This window comes from Muntiacus reevesi, chromosome X (genome assembly GCF_963930625.1).
Source record: "Muntiacus reevesi chromosome X, mMunRee1.1, whole genome shotgun sequence".
Lineage (NCBI taxonomy): Eukaryota > Metazoa > Chordata > Mammalia > Artiodactyla > Cervidae > Muntiacus > Muntiacus reevesi.
In genome coordinates, this window is record NC_089271.1 from 16,664,994 (window position 1) to 16,690,398 (window position 25,405).

The following is a 25,405-nucleotide window of genomic DNA, read 5'->3' on the forward strand; positions in this document are numbered from 1 at the left end:
GCAGTCTAGCAAGAAAGAGATCCTGGGTTTCAGCACCTACTGAAATGAGAAGTGCAGGTAATCTGTTACACAGAAATTTCTCTGCCAGAGAGAGGCCCTTTGGGAATTTCTGCCTGTGGTTGGTCATCTAACCTTATCTCCTTTGTTACCAAGAAGAAAGAAAAATCATGTCAGAAAATTGGTTTTTATGTGATGAGAGAAACATATCGGTTACAGCTAAGTAAAATTTGAAGCATTCAACAGGAAAACGTTGAATGTTAACATTTAATTTTCTGTGGATCTGTTATAGCCACACTTTCTGGGAAACAAACTCACTCAGAAGGACAATGCAGATAGTGGAGTGCAGTTTATTACACCGGCAGGCCCAAGGCAGAGTCTCCTCTTAGCCAAGGACCCCAACCAGTATTTGTGAAAATCTTTTATACCCCATGTGTATGATGTGTATGTGTCCAAACCCACTACCCCAATTCCCTTGAGACTTACATAAACAAAGGAAGGGTAAATACAACTACAATAACCCCATCATTCACGTGTTATGTGTTCAAGCAGTCAATAATCAATAAGCCCACAGTTACATTCCAAATAGTTAATAACCGATAAGCCTGTGCTTACATTCTGATAGATAGTGTCCAGAGGCAGGGGTGATTAGTGTCTGTTTTCTCTTAGGTGATGAGTAACCTGGATATGATCTTCAAGGTTCCCCTGTCTGGAGGGGTTCTTATCCTTCCATTGTCGTTCCCACAGGCACTAAGCAGAGAGTTCAGAGTCCACTGGAGAGGTGGCCGAGCACGATCAGCACAGACAGGCCTGAGATGGAGTCCAGGCCCTATGGATTCCTTCTTCAGATCCTGAAGAGTTACAAATGTTTGAATAAAATACAGTGCGTCTTCAGCCTTATTTGTAAAACTCTAAGATATTAGCATGCACATGCACACAAAAAAGGTAGAACTAGAGCTGTGCTGTGCTCACTCACTCACTCGTGTCCAACTCTTTGCGATCCATTGTCTTCAGCCCGGCAGACTCCTCTGTCCATGAGATTTCGTAGGCAGGAATACTGGAGTGGGTTTCTTGCCATTTCCTTCTCCAGGGGATGTACCTGAGTCTTCTGCATTGGAAGACAGATTCTTTACCACTGAGCCACTTGGAAAGCCCTTCAGAGCATCAAAATACCTTGATTGATCAGTTTTCTCTGTGTGCCACCCTCTCCTCCCCACTAATGAACTCACTGCTTTGGTAAAATGTCCACCCAGGAAGGAATAATGATGATTCATGTGAATATACCTACCGATCTCAGAACAAGTCATTCCTCATGGTTATATGTGGGATATCTTGGTATTTGTAACATTTAACACAGTGCTTTACATGGGCTAGATATTCAAGAAGGTATCAATCGTATTTTAAGTATGGGAATGTTGATTTTTTTCCCCCCTTTCCTGTCTTTCCATTTCCAGGATTAGTAACTCGCCTTTTTGGTAGCAGCATCCAGGACAAGGATAGACAAGACTATTTGGGGTTGATAGAAGTCCCAGACTCCTACTGTGGTCCTCGGCTGCAATTTCCTCTCACTTTTACTGACATTGATTTACTTATTGAGGGCTTCAAGCAACAACAGGCAAGTGGAAGCACACATACTGTCCTGATTCTTGTACATAACATGTGTTCAATAGCTATCTTTTTTAATGGATGAAAACACTACAGCAGAAATGCATTCCCTTGGGGAAAAAACTTCACATTAAGTGAGCACTACCCTCTGCTTTGTTTAACCCATTAAATAGAAGTTTCTTAAGGTGCACCAAAACCTCCTTTCTGGCTATAGGCTCTCAGTGTTTCCTTGTTCTTTTTCTGAGTTGTAATTCACATCCTATAAAATTCACCATTTTAAAGTGTAGGATTCAATGCTTTTTAGTACACTGACAAGATTGTGCAACAATCACTAATATCCAATTCCAGAATGTTTTCTTCGCCTCCCAAAGAAGTGCCATACCCATTACCATTCCCTCCTCCTCTACTCCAGGCAATCATTGTTCTACTTTCTGTCTCTATGGGTTTTTCTATTCTGAATGTTTCGTACAGATGTAATTATATATTGTTTCCTTTTGTATGTGGCTGCTTTCCCTTAGCATAATGTTTTTAAGGTTCATTCATGGCATGGTATGTTTCAGTACTCCTTTATTTTAATGGCTGGCTAATATTCTGTATGTTTGTTTGTTTGTTTGTTTTAATAAATGCTGCTTATCAAGTTGAGGAAGTTTCCTTCTATTCCTAGTCTTCTGAGTGGCTTTATCATGAAAAGGTGTTGGAATTTGTCAAATGCTTTTTCTGCATCAGTGGAAATGATTGTGTGTTTTCCCCCCCTTCATTCTAGTAATGCTGTGTATTACAGTGTGTATTACACTGATTAGTTTTCTTATGTTGAACCACCCTTATATTCCTGGAATAAACCCCACTTGGCCATCGTATGTAATTCTTTAGAAATTCTGTTGGTTTTCGTTTGCTAGTGTTTTGTTGAGGATTTTTACATTTTATTCGTAAGGGATATTAGTTTGTATTTTCTTTTCCTGTGATGTCTTTATCTGGCTTTGATATCAAGATAATACCTCATGGAGTGAGTCAGGAATTGCTTCCTACTCTTCTGTATTTTAGAAGAGTTGGAGAAGGATTGGTGTTACTTCTTTAAATGTTTTGTAGAGTTGACCAGTGAAGCTCTTGGGTCTTGCACTTTGTGATTACTTATTCAATCTCTGCTTGTTCTAGATGTATTCAGGTGTTATATTTCTTCTTGAGTAAGTCTTGATAATTTGTGTGTTTCCAGGAATTTGTCCCTTTCATCTTTTTAAGTTATCTAATTTGTTAGTATGCAATTATTCATAATATTCTCTTCTAATTCTTTTTATTTCTTTTAGGTCAGTGGTAACGTCCCCATTTTCATTTCTGATTATAGTTATTTGCTTTTTCTCTGTTTTTTCTTGGCCAGTCTAGGTAAAATTTTCTCAACTTTGTAGCTCTTTTCAAAGAACCAACTTTTGATTTTGTTGATTGTCTCTTTTATTTTTTGGTTCTCTATTTAATTATCTGCACTCTAATTCTTCTTCTGCTGGCTTTCAGTTTAATTTGCTCTTCTTTTTCTAGCTCCTTAAGCATTAAGTTAGGCTTTCATTTGAGATTTTTCTTTGTTTTTGTAGGCATTTACAGCCATACATTTCTTTCTAAGCATTGTTTCCACTGTATCCCATAAGTTTTGGTATGTTATGTTTTCATTTTTGTTGATCTCAAAGTATTTTCTCATTTCCCTTGTGATTTCTTCTTTGACCCATCAGTTGTTTAAAAGTACGTTGTTTAATTTCCACATATTTGTGAATGTTCCAGTTTTCCTTCTGTAACTGATTTCTAGTTTCATTCCATTGTGATCAGAGAAGATACTTTGTGTGATTTCAGTTTTTTAGAATGTATTGAGGCTTATTTTGTGGCCTAACATCTGGTCTTTCCTGGAGAATGTTCCATGTGCCCTTGTAAAGATGTGTAGTCTGCTGTTGTTAGGTGGAGTATTCTGTAGATGTCTCTTAGGTATAGTTGTGTGAGAGGTATCTGAAGTTTCTTTTCTTTTTTAGTTTTATTTATTATTACTTTTATTAAAATTTTTATTTTTTTGGCCATACTATGCAGCATTGTAGGATCTTAGTTCCCTGTCCAGTGATTGAACCTGTGCCCCTGAAGTGGAAGTGTGTAGTCTTAACCACTGGACCACCAGGGAAATCCCCTGAAATTTCTTTTCTTTTAGCCTGTGTTCACTTAGTGTTTTGATAAGGATTTCCTTGAACACCAAGAGCCATTAAGAAAGAAAGAAAGAGATAAAGGCCAGAGGAAGGAAGGAAGGAGGAAAGGGGAAAAGAAAGAAGGGAAAGAAGAAAAATCTAATCTCTGCAGACTGGCTCTGTGTTGGTACACTCCTTTACCACTTAGCCTGACTGTTTACAAATCTATCAAAGCCTTTACTTTCTGCTTAGTGTGTTAGTTTCTCAGTTGTGTCTCTTTGCAACCCGATGGACTGTACCTCTGTCCATGGAATTCTCCAGGCGAGAATACTGGAGTGGGTAGGCAGCCATTCTCTTCTTCAGAGAATCTTCCTGACCCAGAAGTTGAACCTGGGACTCCTGCATTGCAGGCAGATTGTTTACCGTCTGAGCCACCAGGAGATCCACTGAGCCATATTTAAGTTGCCTCTTTCTTGACTCAGCATTTCCTTGGTTGCTGTGAGCTTTGACTATTTTCCAGAGCTCTGATGAAGTTGGATCTGACTGGTTTGTTTGTTCGATCTATTTTTTCGGCTTGATTTTTCAGTGTTTCTGCAGGGGGATGGGATCTTGGAACTACCTGCTCCATTATTTTCTGACATCACCCCGAAACCGTCACTTTGACCTTAAGGGCATACCCTAGGAGTAAGAGTGAGTAAAAGTACTGGCTCTGTAGGATCCGAAGCAAAATTTTCAGTCACCTAATTCCTAAAATTGAGATCATCCTGGACAGCTAATGCTCCTAGCCACCTGCCAAAAGAAAATATAAATCCTCTCTGTAAGAAAATAGGCTTCAAGTTATTTCTTCAAGTTTTCATATACAATATCCAGAACTTAATACAAGTGTTAACCAGTCATAGGAAGATGCAAGATTCACAAAAGAAAACTTCGGCAAACCACAAACAGTGCAAAACAAACCTATAGAGTTTTTAGATAATGGCATTATCAGATCAGACTTTAAGTGTGCTTAATATGCTCAAGGATATAAAAGATAAGACAAAAATCCAAGGAGCTCTGAAAAGATAGACAGTTTTCATTTTATAAAAATGAAAGGATTGTGTTGTTAAGGGAAGATGAAAAGATTCAACATAGTGTACAGTGTGTTCCCATTTGTTAAACAAAATTAATAAGCATTATATATATATATAATCTTAATTTTTAAAATTAAGATAAAAGTCACATAACATAAAATCGATTTTTTAAACCAATTTAAATGAAGTGTATGATTTATTGGTTTTTAGTATATTCCCAGTGTTGTACAACAATCACCATTGTCTAATTCCAGAACATTTTTATCATCCTCAAAACAAAGCCTAGTACCCATTAAGCAGTCACTTCCCATTCTCCCTTCTCCCTAGCCCCTGTCAACTACCAGTTTACTTTCTGTCTTTACAGATTTTCCCAATCTGGACATTTATATAAAAGGAATCATATTATATGTAGCCTTTTGTGCCTGGTGGCTTCTTGGCATAATGTTTTCAAGGTTCATTCATACTGTAGCGTGTATCAGTACCTCATTCCTATTTTTGGTTGAATAGTAATCCTTTGTGTGAATATACCACATGTTATTTAAAGAATTATGTACTTATACATATGTTTGCATATTCATATGTAGTTATATTGATTTTTATAGGCTTGCAAGTACATAGAATATTTTTTGGAAAGATACTCAAAACAGTGGCTGTTTCTTGGGATAGGGAAAGGGGACTGATGTCTGGCAAAGGAGGAGAATTACTTTCCATTGTTATGCTTCTTTTTGCTGTTTAAATTTGTATTTCAACTTTACAAAGAATTTTTCTTTTTCTGTTTAAAAACTAGTTGTTTTTTTTTTGGCCATGCTGCACAGCTTGTGAGATCTTAGTTCCCTAACGAGAGCTTGAACCCACACCCTCAGCAGTGAAAGCATGGAGTCCTAAGCACTGGGCAACCAGGGAATTCCCTAGTTACTTTTTAAAAAAGAAAATTCTTCAAAAGTACTATTTTCCTCTCTCAATGCCTTTAAAAGAATGTGAATATTTTATTTGAGTCGTCATTTAATCTGAATATAAGCATATAAACCAACATGAGTTAACTCTTTTGAGTAGTATTTAATATTGCAATTGTAAACACAATTATAATGCTATTGGAAGAGAAGTACACTGGCTCTGTGGGGACTAACATAACCAATGTGATTTTAGACAATTGAAAAGGATCCAGAAAAACTATTTTCATAATAGGAATTTTCTGTTGTTGCAATATATCCTCAATGAATATTTGTTAATTTAACTTAAAAACAACTGCCTTTTCAGGCAGCACTTACTCTGATTAATGCTACAAATGGTCCAAAAAGTCTACAGTGGCAAGCTAAGGTAACACTGAAGCCAGTTTTGGGAATCAGTAAATTAAATAAATGCCAATTCATATATTAATAAACCATTTTATCAAAGTGTTTTGCCTGTTTCTTTAAAATGTGGCTAATGAAAAGGTTACATTCAAGATTTGACTCACCCTGTCAAGTTGAATAGATTTAAAATGCATTGAATAGGTTTAAAATGATTTTGTGGGGGAAATCCTTATCAATCCATTAGGTTTGGGGAGACAGGAAATAGGGCTTACTCCCTACTAATCAACATTCAGGGGCCCTTTTCTTTCTTTCTAATTCTCACGTTGCTTCAAATCCTGCGTCCTGTTGTTGTTGTTGTTGTTTTAAATTATTTAATCATGAAAATTCTCCAAACTTAATATTTTTTATTAGAAAATAATTTCATTATTTTAATTGGAAATGGAAACTTCAGGACACCATGAGATAGGATTGTTCCAAAGGGTTCTATCTGCCCTAAATCCAATACCGAAAGCATTGTTGTTGTTATTTAGTCCCTAAGTTGTGTCCAGCTCTTTGTGACCCTGTAGACTGTAGCCTGCCAGACTCCTCTGTCCATGGGATTCTCCAGGCAAGAATACTGGAGTGGGTTGCCATGCCCTCCTCCAGGGGATCTTTCCAACCCAGGAATCACACCCCGCATCTCCTGCTTAGCAGGCGGATTCTTTACCACTGAGCCATCTAGGAAGCTCACCTAAAGCATCACCTGAACAGTATGTAGATAACAACCTCTCTTAGCCTCCAGTAATCTAAACCAGTCAGTGCTGTCCAATAGAAATATAATGTGATCCACATACATATTTAAAATCTTCCAGTAGTCAGTATTAGGCTTCCCTCATAGCTCAGTAGGTAAAGAATCTGACTGCAATGCAGGAGACCCATGTTCGATTCCTGAGTCGGGAAGATCCCCTGGAGAAGGAAATGGCAACCCACTCCAGTATTCTTGCCTGGAGAATCCCATGAACAGAGGAGCCTGGCAGGCTACAGTCCATGGGGTTGCAAGTCAGACACAACTTAGCAACTAAACCACCAGTAGTCAATATTATAAAAGCGAAAAGAAAAAAGTGAAATTCATTTTAATAATGTGTTTTATTTATTCAAACATGTAAAATTATCATTTTAATATGTAATCATATTAAAAGTTTTTAATGAGACATTTTACTTTTTTTTCATACTAAATCTTTAAAATCCAGTGTGTATTTTGTGCTTATATTATGTCTCAGTTTTGACTAGCCCCATTTCAAGTGGTCAGTAGCCCCATGTGACCAGTTTCTACTGCATTGGACAATACAGGTATAAACATTTCTGACTGTAAAGTGGTGTTAGCATCTGTTAAGTTTGTACCAGTTACATCATATTTTGGATTATGTATTTGGAATATTTTATAATTAAAAAAGAGAGGGATAAAAAACCAAAAAGCCTGGTGGAGAAAACCCAGTAAATCTGTCTAAAACAATGCTGTCATCAACACTGTAACTGGAGGAGACCAAGGAATGAATAGCCGTTACAGGAGATAATTGGAATTGTTTACTTGACGTTGCAGTATGTTTTATACTCAGACTTGCATATAAATGTGCTTGCTGGCCTGTACCCTCACATCTGTGTACCAAATACTTGAGTCACAGCAGGGACACCTGGCTCAGGAGTCCCTTGAGGCTTGTCTGGTTGCCTTGTGAGATCTCCTAACGCAGCACCCCCACCTAGCTCCCAGCCCTGGGGCAGGAGGTCGCACAGAAATGCAAAGAAGCTCCTCTAGAACAATCTTTCTCTCCCTCTCTTTCTTTCTCCTTCTCTCTTTTCCCTCCTTTTCTTTTCTTTTCTATTTATGTTTTTGCCTGCACATTTCTTAGGCCAGGGGAGTCTCCTTTTTTCCCTGTTACTTCTCTTGGGTTCTAAGGACCAAGATTCATCAGAAATGTTTTGTGAATGGGTGATGTCTGTTAAGAACATGAGACTATAGACATGCTAGGAACCATTTGTTCATTCAACTTACAAATCTCTAGTGAGGACTTATTATGTGCCAGATACTGTGCCAGGATAATACATTGCTCTCTATGCACTCATGCCTTTCTTCCTAGTTCATTATAGCTATTTTCTCTTCACCCTCACAGATACTTCATGCTTATTATGTCTTAGAGGTGCTGTTTGAAACCAAGAAAGTCCTGCAGCAAATGCCGAATTTCACTCATACAAGCACATCTCCATCCAAAGAGATAACAATCTGTGGTAAGTTTCAGAGCCGAGTTGCCAAATTAATATTTAGGAGCCTCTTGGTTCTACATCATTGGCCTAACTTGAAAACTGTGTAAATTGGACTGTATTAAGGGAAAAGTGTTAATATAGAGTTATCTATCATGATAATACTGTTCCCCATCTTGTCTTTGTTTTGCATACCAGCTGGCAGGAATTAATTATGTGAGAAATTAAAGAACTCTTAGCTTTTTATAAAGGCAGGTAGCGTTTTAATACAGAAAACTACCCATGGGTGGAATAAGCATTCTTTGCTCTCTATCTAGCTCTTATTATCTTTGTTCCATGTTGCTTTTTCTAGATGGGCCTCTGCATGCCACTTCTGCTGGGAAGGGAAAAGCCCATGGCAGGGTGGAGTTTAACCTCTTCTCTTCCCTCGGCTGCTGTTTGAGATTTTTCAGCTGGTCTCTGCAGCTTTTAGAAGAGTGGGAATGTCCCAGAAATCTGTTCCTTGTTCTTCTAAATAACAAGAGCTGAGATTTTGTTATCATATAGGCCAGCCTGGCAGGATATTGCTTCAGGAAGCAGTACACATTGAAATTCAACACAGTTGGTGCTCAGCATGCTTGCAACTGCCTGAGAATGGAGTGTGTGGAAGGAACAGCAATTCTCTTAACTTCTAATTAAGCCTTTAGGTTACAACACAGTGATTGTTATTTTCCAAATCAATTTTTAGCCCATGTTTCTTTTACTCTGGCAGGTAGAATGGATTTGACAATCTAATTAAACCATTTCCATTTCTAGCATCTGATAGTGGTGACAGAGACTTGATGTAGCAGTATACGCTCCATGTCATGCCCGGACTCAGGCTCTTGAAGAGTCCTTAATGGTTCAGTTTCAACCTAATCATCTTTGCCTACCAGATGATGGATCTCAGCAGTGGGGACCTTTTATTCAAGACCTCATTGGCTCTTACTTTCCATGGAGATAAAGAATTTGGAGTTATGAGGCTCAGGAAGCCAGGCCAACCAATGAAGCCTGTGGAGCCAGGGCAAGATTTGCTCTCAGAGTATAATATAATAAGCCAAACAGAGACTGTGATCTGCTCCTGTATGTTTCTAGTACACCTCCAGTTGCCATTAGAGACTTGTCTTTGCATGAAAGGATTTGGAAGAAGATATAAATTAATTAGAGGGCATGTAAGTTCTGGAATCACACAGTGTATGGACTGAATCGTTCTTACAGAGATCAGCTGGTCTATCCCTTGTTCTTATGGATAAAATTGAGGCCCAGAAATGGTATTTTCTTCCATGCATGTCTATGTAATAACTTGTCCCCTTCTCTCTACCCTAGCTCACTCAGCTGGTTAGTGGCAAAGTCAGAATTAAAAATCAGATCTTTTGCATCCCAGGTTAGAGGCAGTCCCACATCTGCTATCCCAGTTCCATTATGCACCGCTCTGACTGGTGTTTCATTTTCCATCACAAGACAGAGATTAGGGAATGGATTGATGTGACAGTTTCATTTTTTAAAAGATACATCTTGGGCATTTATTAATATTTCCAGATTTTTTCCACATAGCACCATTGGTAGAAGGAAAAGCCAGGCCCATACATTCCCATAGCATAGGAATTTTCATTAAACTCTCTATAATAGCCCCATTGAACCTAGAAAAATTTGGCCATCATTTAAAATTGGGGCCATATTTTCAAAACCATCCTCTGTTTAAGACAGTATTAGGAAAGGGCGAGAAATTATGATGAACCTTTACCATTATTTTAATTTCCAGATGCAGTTTTTTATATGCACATCTAAGCATGTTGCATGATTCTTAATGTGCATGAAATATAGGTGTTTTAGTCTACATTTATATTATAAAAGTTAACCATGTATGTACTTATATTTTATATGCAGTAAAAATATCTTTTTGTGGCTTTTCATGATACATTGAGTGTTATCTTTTGCTGTCCAACTAGAAGTTGGTTATATCTTTATAACCTCAACTCTTAATATGCTGAAACCAATTCATTTATTAGCTTGCTAGCTACAACACTCTGACTACCCAAATCTTTGAAAGACAAGTCATCCTGAAGAGAATTAGGAAAACAAAATAATTTAAAAAATATATATTTAACTAATAAGTAAAGTCCTTCCATTTTTATTTCCTTAGATTTGGAGTGAGATTTAAGTATGCAGTAGTATTAATATGCTCTTAATATTCTTGTTGTTGTTCAGTCGCTAAGTCGTGTCCGACCCTTTGTGACCTCATGGACTGCAGCACGTCAGGCTTCCCTGTCCCTCACTATCTCCCAGAGTCCTGGGATACTGGGGATCCTTGGGATCTGCCTTGAACTAAGAACCACTCATCTCTGCAATCCCATTTTAAGACTGCTCTTCTATTCGAAGCTCCTAATATGAAATTGGAAACAATTTAAAAGTCACATTTTTTCAAAACTACATTTTTCTATTTGACACAATTTTGAAAGATCTTAAAGTTACAATGAAGCCAGTGAATCTCTTGATTTCCATATTGCTGAAAGTTCCAGAAATGGCTTTTGCTGACTGGTAAATCTCCCAGTGACCAGTGCTGTCCTTGCCCTGCTGACCATGGAAAAGTTCCAGGGTCTCTGTAGGATCCAGTGGCAAGAGCACATAGTACTGAACATTAAGAACAGCAGCAGCAACCCCTCTGGACGTTCCTGTAGCTCTTCATGGTCTGTGGAGCACCTTAGTATCCATCATCTCCCCATGTCCCCCTGAGGTGGGTGGAGAAGTTTGCATTACCCTCACTTTGCTGATGAGAAGACTGAAGCTCAAAGTGGTGGGTCCTTTTCTAGGTTACCCAGAAAGAAACAGTATCAAGGTGTGAAAATCAGCTCTCCAGAACTTTCTTCTACAGTAGCCCATATGAAGTGCTTACTTTTGGCCATATGAGTACGTTTTAGCCAAGATCTTTAACGCGGGTGACTTTAACCATGAGGGGTGTTCTAGATGAGGGCTTGACAAGCTTTTCTTTAAGGAACAGGATGATAAACATTCTGGCTTTATAAACCATATGGTCTCTGTGCCCAACTACTTGGCTCTGCCCTAGTAGCTCAAAAGCAGCCCTGGACAATATGTAAATGAGTTCAGTTCAGTTGCTCAGTCATGTCCAGCTCTGCGACCCCATGGACTGCAGCACGCCAGGCCTCCCTGTCCATCACCAACTCCTGGAGGTTACTCAAACTCATGTCCATTAAGTCAGTGATGCCATCCAACATCTCACCCTCTGTTGTCCCCTACTCCTCCCACTCTCAACCTTTCCCAGCATCAGAGTTTTTTCCAGTGAGTCAGCTCTTTGCATCAGGTGGCCAAAGTATTGGAGCTTCAGCTTTAGTATCAGTCCTTCCAATGAATATTCAGGATTGATTTCCTTTAAGATTGACTGATTTGATCTCCTTACTTAGTATTAATATTGTAGTCATTTTATAAATAAATGCTGGTGATGTTGTATTTTAATTTTGTTACTCCCATAATAATTGGACTCATCTCTTGTATATGTTTGGTTAATTTTGTTTGTAGCATTTTAAAACAAACTGGGGCAAAGTATTCCTAAGTTAAATTACATTTGGTAATAAAGTTGGATATAAGGAATAAACATTTATGACAGAGCTTATGAAAGACAAATATTTACCTAGAAATAGTTATCCAAATAGGGCTTTTGAATATTCACATATTTGCTCTTGTTTTTGAATTAATGGCTTCACATATTTACATGATTTCTTGAGTTTTATAAAGCAATGCTTTCATTTTTATTTTTGCTAATAGTCTCATTAAGAGAATGTCAAATATCTACTCACAATTTTTAAGTTTCAGATTCTACTGCATGTTCTTGAAAACATGGCTTTAAAAAACTGTGCATTTCCCAATTGAACTTAATTATTGAATGCCTACTATGCAGCAGGTACTATAGGAGGCATTTAGGGGTTTAATGATAAATAAGTAATATTGCTGTTCTCTTAGAGATTCTCCTAGTGTAGGCAGTAGAGTACAGTATAGTTTTGAAGTGAGATAAAGTTGAGTTTGAATTCCAGCTCTGCTACTTGGTAGTTTGTCAGCTTTGTAAGTTGCTTAACTACTCTGAACCTCATATGTGAAATGAATATGGTGAAAACAATACCCATCTCATAGAGTGGTGTTCAGTTCAGTCGCTCAGTCGTGTCCGACTCTTTACCACCTTATGGACTGCAGCACGCCAGGCTTTCCTGTCCTTCACCATCTCCCAGAACTTACTCAAACTCATGTCCATCAAGTCGGTGATGCCATCCAACCATCTCATCCTCTGTCATTCCCTTCTCCTCCCGCTTTCAATCTTTTCCAGCATCAGGGTCTTTTCCAATGAGTTGGTTCTTCGCATCAGGTGGCCAAAGTATTGGAGTTTCAGCTTCAGCATCAGTCCTTCCAATGAATATTCAGGGCTGATTTCTTTTAGGATTGACTGGTTGGATCTCCACTGGTTGGATCTCCTTGCAGTTCACGGGACTCTCAAGAGTCTTTTCCAACACCACAGTTCAAAAGCATCAATTTTTTGGCACTCAGCTTTCTTTGTAGTCCAGTTCTCACATCCATACTTGGCTAGTGGTTTTAGGATTGAGCAAGATAGTTCATGTAAACCCTTAGTCTGGCACTTGGCATAGAGTGAGCTAAGTGAAGTGAAGTTGCTCAGTCATGTTCGACTCTTTGTGACCCTATGGAGTGTAGCCTATCAGGCTCCTCCATCCATGGGATTTTCCAGGCAAGAGTACTGGAGTGGGTTGCCATTTCCTTCTCCAGAGGATCTTCCTGACCCAGGGATTGAACCTAGGTCTCCCACATTGCAGGCAGACGCTTTACTGTCTGAGCCACCAGGGAAGTCCTGAAAGCACAGCATAAATGGCAGGAATGAATAGGAAATTGCGACATTGGATGCTGCCCCTTATAAGAAAAGGGATGAAGTTTCCAAATGGTGCTATGGAAACAAACCGTCTGTTGAATTAATATCATCATAGGGTAAGAACCCAATGTCCTAATGCTTGGCATGTATCAGCATTATTTCAGGTTTTAAATTCTTTAGTACAAAGGGCATTTTCTTGTTTCCTCCTGAATACTGAATTTTTCATTTCATTTCCAGGTGATTTGCATGGGAAGCTAGATGACCTTTTTTTGATCTTCTATAAGGTAAATTATTGTTTTGCTAAATATTTATTTACATTTTTGTTGGGTGAAGGCAGGACTACAGCAGATAACAGTATTAGTTTTATTAGGCATATGTACAAATACAGATGTAATAGGACAGTTTTTATTCAAGAAGTTGAAAGTTTTGTTGTTTTCTTCCTCACAAAAAGAATTAAAGATTTGAGTCTCTGTTTAATATTATTATTATCTGTAGATCCCTTAGGATTTGGGCCTGATGGTATTTATGTTCTTTATTACTTTGTAAATGTGTAGACGACACAGGATGGAGAGGGGAGCAGTTTTTTATTTTATTGTTACTTTGTTCAGAAGTGAGCAGGCCACAGCAGTCTTCTGCTCCAGTGCGCGCTAATTGTGCCTGAAAGGGGTCCCCCATAGAAAGTTCCAGACTGCTCTCTTCTCCACCCTGATTCACCATTGCTGGGCTCAGCTGCTCCTGCAGTGCTGCAACTCCTTTCCGTTTGAGTGATTGAGGAAGCCTGCACAGAGGGCGCAAAGCAGCTTGGCTGGCGTGGAGTTTCTGCGCGTCTCTGACCAGATTTGTTTCTCTCTCTGAGCCAGCGGTTGCAACCTAAATATTTGCTTATGGGATGATTAGATACAGAAAATTGATCCTGAGGTAACGTCTACCTTTAGAGTGGTATCCCCTTCGTCTTTCTTTTTGGTCAGAATGTCTTCCCCACAAGATAGCATGTCGAATAATTGGCCACAGCATAGGTATTTCAGATGGCCTGAAAGAAAATATATTCTGATTATTATGATGGGGAATCAGTTTTCCTCTTTGGGGACTGTGAGAGCTTGAATAAAGCCACATAACCTCCATGACCCTTAATTCCTTTTTTGGCTGCAATATTCTTTTTTTGTTTTTTAGTATTATTGAAATACAGTTGGTTTACAATATTGTTTTCATTTCAGGTATACAGGAAAGTGACTCATATATATGTGTTTACGTATATACATGTGTGTGTATATGTGTGTGTGTGTTCAGTCGCTCAGTCGTGTCTGACTCTTTGCGACCCCATGAACTGTAGCTAGCCAGGCTCCTCTGTCCAAGGAATTTTCCAGGCAAGAATACTGGAGTGGGTTGCCATTTCCTACTCCAGGGGATCTTCCTGACCCAGGGATTGAACCTGAGTCTCTTGCTTCTCCTGCATTGGCAAGCAGATTCTTTGCCACTGTGCCACCTGGGAAGCCCATGTGTATGTGTATATATTTGTCAGGGAGCAGGCTTACTGGGGTGAAGACCCAGGAAGTAGGATGGTTGAGAAGTTGCAAGGGATGTAGTCCTAGGAGATAAGTGGGTCCAAGGTGGAATCCAGAATGTTAGTGGTTGAAGTGAATGAAAGAGAATATTAGAGATGAGGAGATCAAGCACGTGAAGAGCAGATGTGGTGAGTGAGTTGGCCACAGGCCTGAGAGATAAAGATCAGGGGAGGAAGTTTAGTCAGAGCTCATGGGCCTAGAAGGACTAGAGGCTTTTATCCAAGGCTGGCAAAGTGTTGGTCTGTTGGTGGCCCTATGGAGCATGTGAACCCTCTCCAACTCCTGACCCCGAGGTCTCCATCCTGGAGAGGAATGGTTCCTTTCCTTCCAGAGGCCTGTAGGAGTCAGGAGTCCAGCACCATTCCTAAGGGAGGCCCAGATTTCCAGAGGGATGTCTTGCTGAATGAGTTGAAGGCAGAAGGGAGTTCATTTACACAGTTTGAGGAATGGGATTTGTTTAAATCTGTGCATAGCACCATATAAATGTCAGAAGTGCAGTCTTGTTATTTTTGACAATTACAATCTGAGGACGGAGGAGGGCTGGAGGCATGTGGGTAATAACCACAGCATAAAATCTGATAATTATATTTCCCTGGAGGTTTGGGGAAATACAGAAAAGGGAAAACAGTTGAGTAAATTAAATGGGAAAAGTGACTTCCTAGGCAATTAGAAAAGAAAATTTCTCAAGAGTTAGTTGAAGATACTAAGGTGTGATCAGGGAAGGGACTCTGGAGTAGACAGACACGAGAAGAGAATGTTTCTTTAATTCCATTGGCAAAACTAAATGGAATATATAAAACTGGAAAGTGCTAATGTAAAGACTGAACAGGAGGAGGTGGGTGGTAAAAAGTACTATAAAAAGGACTTAAGGTGAAATTATAGCATTCACATGAAAACAAGAAATATTTTGAGAGTTTACCAATGATGGTGTTCAGGAAGTAGAGATTGAGAGCCCAGTGATGAAAGAGTAAAGCTCTGTTATTTGGGATAGATTTGAGTAGGGGGAGGTGAGAGGGATGTTTGGAAAGAAGATATTTGGAAAGTAGAACCATGAGTTAGAATTTTAACAGATTTGAATGAGGAGCAGATGAAATGTATCTTGGACATGGAATAAACTGCATGCACCAGAAGCTTGAAATTGCCTGGTTTAAAAAAGACAACTAAGGGAAGAGCCATTGATGACAGCAGGCTTCCATCTTAAGAAACTGAAAAGATGATGCAATTAATGGTGTCTGAGAAGGGAGAGTGACCTGGTGGCCTTGCAAAGATGGTGAGACACTTAGCTTGTGGGTAAGGAGTGTGCTAAGTTAGAGGCCAAGGAAGGAATGGACAGGACACAGACACATCTCAGGAAACTATGCTGTATGATGATCTGTAACTTGTGACAGTCAGCAATTTGCCTTTTCTGTCTTACTTTTTATCCAAAGTTTAAATGAGGAATGGTGGTAGATCACACAAGTAGAGTGGGGCCTAAAACCATGAACAGAAACTGTTCTGGGTACGACATTTCTACCTAAATATAAAGGACAGTGATATTCACCCATCCAAAGAACAAACTCCCGTCTTATTATCACTCCTACGGTCCCAAGTCCAGAATTAAGTAAAAAGGGTCTCTGAACTCTTGAAATCACTGTCAGAAATCCAATGAACTTTATTCACAGGATGAGCCCTAGGCCCTTACTCAATGCCCAATGACCATATATCTGTAAAACCTTATCTGACACATTATTCCTGTAAGTTTGCTGTCTGGTTACCTATGCTGCCACAGATTAGGGAGTGAGAGGGGGAAGAAAAAGTGAGATAGAACGATGAAAAGTAAAATTCTTCCTGACAGTACAAAGAGATCTAAAACTATCAAAATGAGGTAGAAATGAAGCAGTAACATTAAGTGTTATGGGGCTGTGTGTGTTGGGGAGAGCTCCATCCTGAACTCTCCTGAGGGGATGTGCCTGAGGGGATGCTTAGATTGATGAACCTGCATGGTCAAGAAAGTTTGAATTTCTATGGTGTACACTCTGTTAAGAAGTAAAGAGACCAAATGGCCCATTTCCAGAACTCTTAGCCAGAATGGTTAAGTAATTTAAAAATGTATTTTAGCTTTTAAAGGAATAAACTTCATTGATCTGGAAAATTCGTTTCAGCAGTGCTGCAGTATGAGGAGTGTTGTTGGCTCTTAGGTACAAGAAGATGAGAGAGCATGAAAAAAAGAAAGATTAGGTGAGGGAAGAGTAATGGGCCAGGAAAGCAGATGAGGAGGAAAGGAAGAACACCTTAAAATTGAGGAGAGAGGTGGAGAGTGATGGGTTTCTCTCGTGGCATCAGATACAGAGCTTGCCTGCACGGGGGTTACAGCAAGCAGTCACTTGATTGCTTCAGGAAAAGGTAGAGTTTCTGTGATGGTGACTGGTTCTTGTTACTCAGTGCATCAGCAATGTGTTAAATCCCAGTGATAGGTAATGCCTGCATGTGATACTCTCCTCTGGTTCATTCATGGGAGCACACAGGATTAAGCCACCTCAGTGTAAGCCATGGGCTCACTCTCTTCTTTCTAGAAGCAGCTAGTGACCAGGCTTTAACTCATCCTTATTTAACTTATTATTTAATTTATTAAAAGTACTTTATTATTATTAATTAAAATTGGTTTATTTTATTCAAGTTCTGGTTGAACTTGAATTTTAGGGAATAGCAAACTACATCCCGTGGGAGATTTTTTAAGCTGTAAGTGGCCAAAGCTTATACTGTGCTCTAACTTTTTCCTTTCCATCAACCTAAAAGAGAAACCAGGAAAAACTCAGGCTTTGAATTAAGGCATAATTGTAATTCATCTTTCAGTTGATGTTTTGCTAGACAGTTTCTCCCTCATCATTTCTTTTTTGTAGTATGGAGTGAGGAGGCTGCAGGGCTGGGGCTGGCCCACGGCCAACCCAGGGCAAAGCCTGAGAGGGAGAGTTACAATGTAGGGTCCCTAAGATGCCTTGCCATATTACTCTTTTCATCCAAATTACTGGTTCAGTTTAAGACTTCTATTTGTTACAACTGATCATATGCAGAAGTGCATCTGTCCACTCATTTATTCATTCAATAAACTTTTATCTAGTCCCTGCAGTGTTCAAAGCCCTGTGTAAAAACTGTGGGGAGATACAAAGATGAGTATAAATGTCATTCATTTCACATATATTTATTAGATACCTATGTAGGTCAACCAATAAAAAGACAAGATAGTTCAGGGTAGGACATGTTATAAATGGGGTATGCGAGATTCCAAGGGAGCACATTGGAGGGGCACCTAAGTCTTGGGAGACTTCCTGGATGAGGTGACATTAAGACAATCCCTTCAAAGAGTTTTAGTAATTTAGTAATTTTGCCTAATCATGAATGAAAGTTTTGAAGAATCAGAAAAGATTAGTTCCACACTCTTTTTGTGGTGTGCTCCAATAAATGATGGAATTTGTACAAGTGATCATTTTTGTTGTTTTGACATTTTTAGTTTCTTTAGTATTTAATTATCCTTACAAATTGTGTCATTTAGCACCTTAAGACTAAGCTAGACAGTTTCAGCTCACAATCCCATCTAGGTTTGTAAGGAATTCCTCTGAGTGCCATATGATTAACCATGACACACCTTTACTTAAAAGAGCATCTCAACTTTATATGGCTTTGGATATCATCAAGCGAACAGATTTACATGGCATTAGTTGTTGTTCAGTCGCTAAGTCGTGTCTGACTCTTTGCAACCCCGTGGACTGCAGCACACCAGGCTTCCTTGTCCTTCACTAACTCCCGGAGTTTGCTCCAAGTCATCTCTATCGAGTCAGTGATGCCATCCAACCATCTCATCCTCTGTCACCCCCTTCTCCTCCTGCCCTCAGTCTTTGCTAGCTTCAGGGTCTTTAGCAGTGAGTCAGCTCTTCCCATCAGGTGGCCATAGTATTGGAGCTTTAGTATATATCCTTCTAATGAATATTCAGGGTTGATTTCCTTTAGGATTGACTGGTTTGATCTTCTTGGAGTTCAAGGAACTCTCAAGAGTCTTCTCCAGCAACACAATTCGAAAGCATTAATTCTTTGGCATTCAGCCTTCTTTATGGTCCAGCTCTCACATCTGTACATGACTACTGGAAAAATCATAGCTTTGACTATACCAACCTTTGTCAGCAAAGTGATGTCTCTGCTTTTTAATATGCTGTCTAGATTTGTCATAGCTTTTCTTCCAAGGGGTAAGTGTCTTTTAATTTCATGGCTACAGTCACCATCCATAGTGATTTTGGAGCCCAAGAAAATAAAATCTGTCAGTTTCCACTGGCATTAGTTAGGTCCTATTTTTAGACTTTATTTCCTGAAAAGGTTAATTTTAATCAGCCACTCTTGCTTAATTGAAGTCACCAATTTGGAATTCTTCATTCAGAACTGTAGCCTTGGTAAAATTACAAGACATTTTTCCTCATTGAATAGAAAGCTGGAAATTTTAGACTAAGTATTGGCAAGTTAGTTTGTTAAATTGATGCTGTAGGTGGAGACCTCCTGCAGTTGAAAGAGAGGTGCACATGGACAGAGAGAAGCTAATTACTTCTCAACCCTGTTGGTGTCATACTGATGCTGTCCGTGGGAGCCACACAGCCTTGTTTTCCTTTTCTTTCTCTCTTCCCCACCATCCTCTATCCCACCCCTTATGACCCAAATTTGCCAACTGTGAAGGTCATTAAATATTTTCTTTTTTCTCTGTTGCTGATATTCTTCCTACTGCCACAGCAGTCAATTCTTTTCCCTTTAAAATTAAGGCAGTATGTTACAATCGGAACAGACCTCTAAATAGAGTTTGCAAACAAAATAAAAATTAAAATAATGTGGAGTTGAGGTCCAGAGATTATTTGATGTGCTTTGGGAAAATGTTCAAAAAAATTGCAGTTACTTCTAGATGTCTTATGTAAAATGTATCAGTGGGAAATAGGACTTTTTATCTCTACTCAAGTTAGTTAATTGTGGTCTGCTACTTTTCCCCCTGAAGGTCATCTGATGCTGTGTGCAGAGTTGTAGTTTACCCTGGGTTTTCTATATTTGTCAACTATATCACCATAACATAGATGGTTTGCTGTGTATCAGCTGTGGAATAAGCCAGAGAGTTTGGTTTACTGGAACTGAGTGAAGGATGGGTTCACTCAGCAGCAGTGAGTCATTTTTTGAAAGAAATCCAGAGAAACCTCAGTAACCAGAAGTCTAAATATCCTAGAGACCCATGTCCCAGAAGACTTAGGTCATCTTTTTATCTATTTTCCAATTCTCTTATTATTCTAAGACTAAAATGTATTTGAACTCAGACTATGTAAAGTAATACAACTAGTCCTGGACCAACAGTGCAGATCTTATACACCCAAATAAGTCTTGCCTTTGCCTTCAGAGGCTCAACACTTACAGAAGTTGAGTATATATTTAGGACTCCTTTTAGAATCACTTTCAGAGACAGTGACATTTTCTACTGAATGAGCTTCATTATCACAAATCTTATTCTTTTGAAGACATGTGATTTTTTTGAAAAGGTTAAAGCTTATTGGGTGTCAAGTGTGCTATGTAAGGTGTATGGCTTAGCTGATCATTACTATTTGGGGCTTAAAATTAGGTTTGACTAAAGAAATTCACTATTCATGGTTCATAGAAGAGGTGAAATACCTATAATAAACAAAGTTGATTTAACGAGATGAATTCTACTACCAGAAAATTGGTCATCCCAGTGAAAAATAGTTTATATCTTTGTTCAAATTTTGGCTGCTGTTTTTCTCAATTTTTGATACTAAGGTTATACTGATCTTATGAGATAAATTGGAGAGATTTACATCTTTTTCTATGGTTTAGAACTTAAATCCCTTGTGCTCAAACTTGGCTATACATTGTAATCACCCAAGGAAATAGAAAACAAAAACAAAAACAAAAACAAACTACTGAGTTCCACTTCCAGAGCTTCTGATGGACACCTAGGAATCATCATGTGATTCTATTATGCAGCCAAGGATGGGAATCATTGGTTGAAGGAACTTCAAAACTATTTGCTTAAAAAAAAACACAACTATTTGCTTTTGAAAATGGAAAGAGAGCTCTACTATAAAGCCACATGCAAGTCTGTTTTCTATGGCTGCATCTTCATTGCTCTCCTGCAAGTAGGTTCATCAGTAGCATCTTTCTAGATACCATATATATGCGTTAATATACGATATTTGTTTTTCTCTTTCTGACTTACTTCATTCTGTATAATAGACTCTAGGTTCATCCACCTCATTAGAACTGACTCAGATGTGTTTCTTTTTACAGCTGGAGAAGGAAAGGATGGGACAAATTGAGAGAGTAGCATGGAAACATATACATTGCCATATGTAAAATAGATAGCCAGTGGGAATTTGCTGTATGACACAGGAAGCTGAAAGGTGGTGCTCTGTGACCACTTGAAAGGGTGGGATGGGGTGGGAGGTAGAGGGAGGTTCAAGAAGGAGGGGACATAATATACCTATGGCTGATTCATGTTGATGTATGGCAGAAGCCAACACAATATTGTAAAGCAATTATCTTCTAGTAAAAAAAAAAATAAATGAAAAAGTAGACCAAAAAATTCTTTTAAAAATGAAAAAAAAAAGCTGTATGCAGACAATGCACTTTTTTAGTGTTCTACTTCTTTTGAATCAGTTTTCGGTCAGTTCAGTTCAGTTGCTCAGTCGCATCCAACTCCTTGTGACCCCGTGGACTGCAGGACGCCAGGCTTCCCTGTCCATCACCAATTCACGGAGCCTACTCAAACTCATGTCCATTGCGTCGGTGATGCCATCCAACCATCTCATCCTCTGTCGTCCCCTTCTCCTCCTGCCCTCAATCTTTCCCAGAATCAGGGTCTTTTCCAATGAGCTGGTTCATCGCATCAGGTGGCCAAAGTATTGGAGTTTCAGCTTCAGCATCAGTCCTTCCGATGAATATTCAGGACTGATTTCCTTTAGGATGGACTGGTTGGATCTCCTTGTAGTCCAGTGGACTCTCAAGAGTCTTCTCCAACACCACAGTTCAAAAGCATCAGTTCTTCGTACTCAGCCTTCTTTATAGTCCAACTCTCACATCCATACATGACTACTGGAAAAACCATAGCTTTGACTAGACTGATCTTTGTTGGCAATGTAATGTCTCTGCTTTTTAATATGCTGTCTAGGTTGATCATAGCTTTTCTTCCAAGTAGCAAGTGTCTTTTAATTTCATGGCTGCAGTCACCATCTGCAGTGATTTTTGGAACCCCCCCAAAATAAAGTCTCTCACTGTTTCCATTGTTTCCCCATTTATTTGCCATGAAGTGATGGGACTGGATACCATGATCTTAGTTTTCTGAATGTTGAGTTTTAAGCCAACTTTTTCCACTCTCCTCTTTCATGTTCATCAAGAGGCTCTGTAGTTCTTCCTCGCTTTCTGCCATAAGGATCGCGTCATCTGCGTATCTGAGGTTATCGATATTTCTCCTGTCAATCTTGATTCCAGCTTGTGCTTCATCCAGTCCGGCATTTTGCATGATGTACTCTGCATATAAGTTAAATAAGCAGGGTGACAATATACAGCCTTGACGTACTCCTTTCCCGATTTGGAACTAGTGTGTTGTTCCATGTCCAGTTCTAACGGTTGCTTCTTGACCTGCATACAGATTTATCAGGAAGCAGGTCAGGTGGTCTGGTATTCCCGTCTCTTTAAGAATTTTCTGCAGTCTGTTGTGATCCACACAGTCAGAGGCTTTGGTGTAGTCAATAAAGCAAAAGTAGATGTTTTTCTGTAACTCTCTTGCTTTTTTGATGGTCCAGCGGATATTGGCAGTTTGATCTCTGGTTCCTCTGCCTTTTCTGAATCCAGCTTGGACATCTGGAAGTTCACGGTTCATGTATCGTTGAAGCCTGGCTTGGAGAATTTTGAGCATTACTTTGCTAGCGTGTGAGATGAGTGCAATTGTGCAGTAGTTTGAACATTCTTTGGCATTGCCTTTCTTTATGATTGGAATGAAAACTGACCTTTTCCAGTCCTTTGGCCACTGCTGATATTTCCAGATTTTCTGGTATATTGAGTGCCACTTTCACAGCATCATCTTTTAGGATTTGAAGTAACTCAACTGGAATTCCATCACCTCCACTAGCTTTGTTTGTAGTGATGCTTCCTAAGGCCCACTTGACTTTGCAGTCCAGGGTGTCTGGCTCTAGGTGAGTGATCACACCATCGTGGTTATCTGGGTCATGAAGATCTTTTTTGTATAGTTCTTCTGCGTATTCTTGCCACCTCTTATTAATATCTTCTGCTTCTGTTAGGTCCATACTATTTCTGTCCTTTATTGTGCCCATCTTTGCATGAAATTTTCCCTTGGTATCTCTAATTTTCTGAAGAGATCTCTTTCCCATTCTATTGTTTTCATTTATTTCTTCGCATTGATCATAGAGGAAGGCTTTCTTATCTCTCCTTGATATTCTTTGGAACTCTGCATTCAAATGGGTATATCTTTCCTTTTCTCCTTTGCCTTTAGCTTCTCTTCTTTTCTGAGCTATTTTTAAGGCCTCTTTAGACAACCATTTTGCCTTTTTGCATTTCTTTTTCTTGGGGATGGTCTTGATCACTGCCTCCTATACAGTGTCACTAACCTCCGTCCATAGTTCTTCAGGCACTGTCTATCAGATCTAATCCCCTTGAATCTATTTGTCACCTCCACTGTATAATCATAAGGGATTTGATTTAGGTCATACCCGAATGGTCTAGTGGATTTCCCTTTTCTCTTCAATTTAAGTCTGAATTTGGCAATAAGGAGTTCATGATCTGAGCCACAGTCAGTTCCTGGTCTTGTTTTTGCTGACTGTGTAGAGCTTCTCCATCTTTGGCTGCAAAGAATATAATCAGTCTGATTTCCGTATTGACCGTCTGGTGATGACCATGTTTAGAGTCTTCTCTTGTGTTGTTGGAAGAGGGTGTTTGCTATGACCAGTGCATTCTCTTGGAAAACCTCTGTTAGCCTTTGCCCTGCTTCGTTTTGTACTCCAAGGCCAAATTTGCCTGTTACTCCAGGTATCTCTTGACTTCCTCCTTTTGCCTTCCAGTCCCCTATAATGAAGAAGACATCGTTTTTGGGTGTTAGTTCTAGAAAGTCTTGTGGGTCTTCAGAGAACTGTTCAACTTCAGCTTCTTCAGCATTACTGGTCGGAGCATAGACTTGGATTACTGGGATTACTGTGATATTGAATGGTTTGCCTTGGAAATGAACAGAGATCATTCTGTCGTTTTTGAGATTGCATCCAAGTACTGCATTTCGGACCCTTTTGTTGACTAAGGGCTACACCATTTCTTAGGGATTCTTAACCACAGTAGTAGATGTAATGGTCATATGAGTTAAATTCACCCATTCCAGTTTTAGGATCAGTTTTAGTATCTTTAGTATCTTTACTAGAATCAGTTTTAATAGCTTCTAATTTTCAAGAAAATCCTCCAATTCTCTTGATTGTCAAAGTATATTGCCACAGGTTCCAACATTATATTCTCTTTTATTTATTTATTTATTTTTTCAGTGGGTTTTGTCATACATTGATATGAATCAGCCATAGAGTTACACGTATTCCCCATCCCGATCCCCCCTCCCACCTCCCTCTCCACCCGATTCCTCTGGGTCCTCCCAGTGCACCAGGCCCGAGCACTTGACTCATGCATCCCACCTGGGCTGGTGATCTGTTTCACCATAGATAATATACATGCTGTTCTTTCGAAACATCCCACCCTCACCTTCTCCCACAGAGTTCAAAAGTCTGTTCTGTACTTCTGTGTCTCTTTTTCTGTTTTGCATATAGGGTTATCATTACCATCTTTCTAAATTGCATATATATGTGTTAGTATACTGTAATGTTCTTTATCTTTCTGGCTTACTTCACTCTGTATAATGGGCTCCAGTTTCATCCTTTTATGTATATAATGTTAAAACTAACTTCTCTATATCTTTGCCTTTTTTCTAATCTTTAATCTTACATGTTTTTCATTATCTTTTTTTACTTATCCTTAATCAGGCTTATGATAAGTTTTACCATCAATTTTATTAGTTCTTTCAAAGAATCACTCTTTGGATTATATAGCTTTCATTTTTTCGTTTTCCATTTCATTAATTTCAGCTTTTATCTTTAATTGATTTTATTTTTCTAATGTGTTAAGGTGAATATAGTCTTTCATGTGCATCTTCTTTAATAATGAAGGCATTTAAGACTACACATTTTTTCTTACTTTAGTTGTTATGGAGCCTTCTATCAAATTTATAATATTGCTGTTAATTTCCTCTTTGATCCAATGGTTATGAAGACTATAATTTTTAATTTCCAAGGACCTTAATTCAAAAAGCTAGAATTTTTTGTATTATTTGCTTCAGGTTTTATTGGATTGTGATATGAGAATGTGTCCTATGAAATGTTATTATTTTGAATTTGTTTAGGATTTCTTTAAAATCAAGTATATGATAGATTCTCATGAAACCACCGTGGACAAATGAAAAGTTAATTGTATCTGCTATTCATAGGATGTAGAGTTCTTCGTATTTCTCTTTATTAAGTTCATTAGTTATACAGTT

At 38.8% G+C, this 25,405-nt stretch overlaps 1 protein-coding gene across 5 annotated transcripts in view; it reads left to right on the top strand.

Annotated features, from left to right (window-relative positions):
- Positions 1-25,405, top strand: part of PPEF1 (protein phosphatase with EF-hand domain 1) — a 142,457-nt gene that overhangs the window by 75,977 nt on the left and 41,075 nt on the right. For all 5 annotated transcript variants that reach the window (XM_065915225.1, XM_065915229.1, XM_065915230.1 and 2 more), the window contains 3 exons: positions 1,452-1,612; positions 8,262-8,376; positions 13,490-13,536. In XM_065915225.1, the coding sequence (XP_065771297.1) occupies positions 1,452-1,612; positions 8,262-8,376; positions 13,490-13,536 (323 nt within the window). The remainder of the gene's footprint in view (positions 1-1,451; positions 1,613-8,261; positions 8,377-13,489; positions 13,537-25,405) is intronic.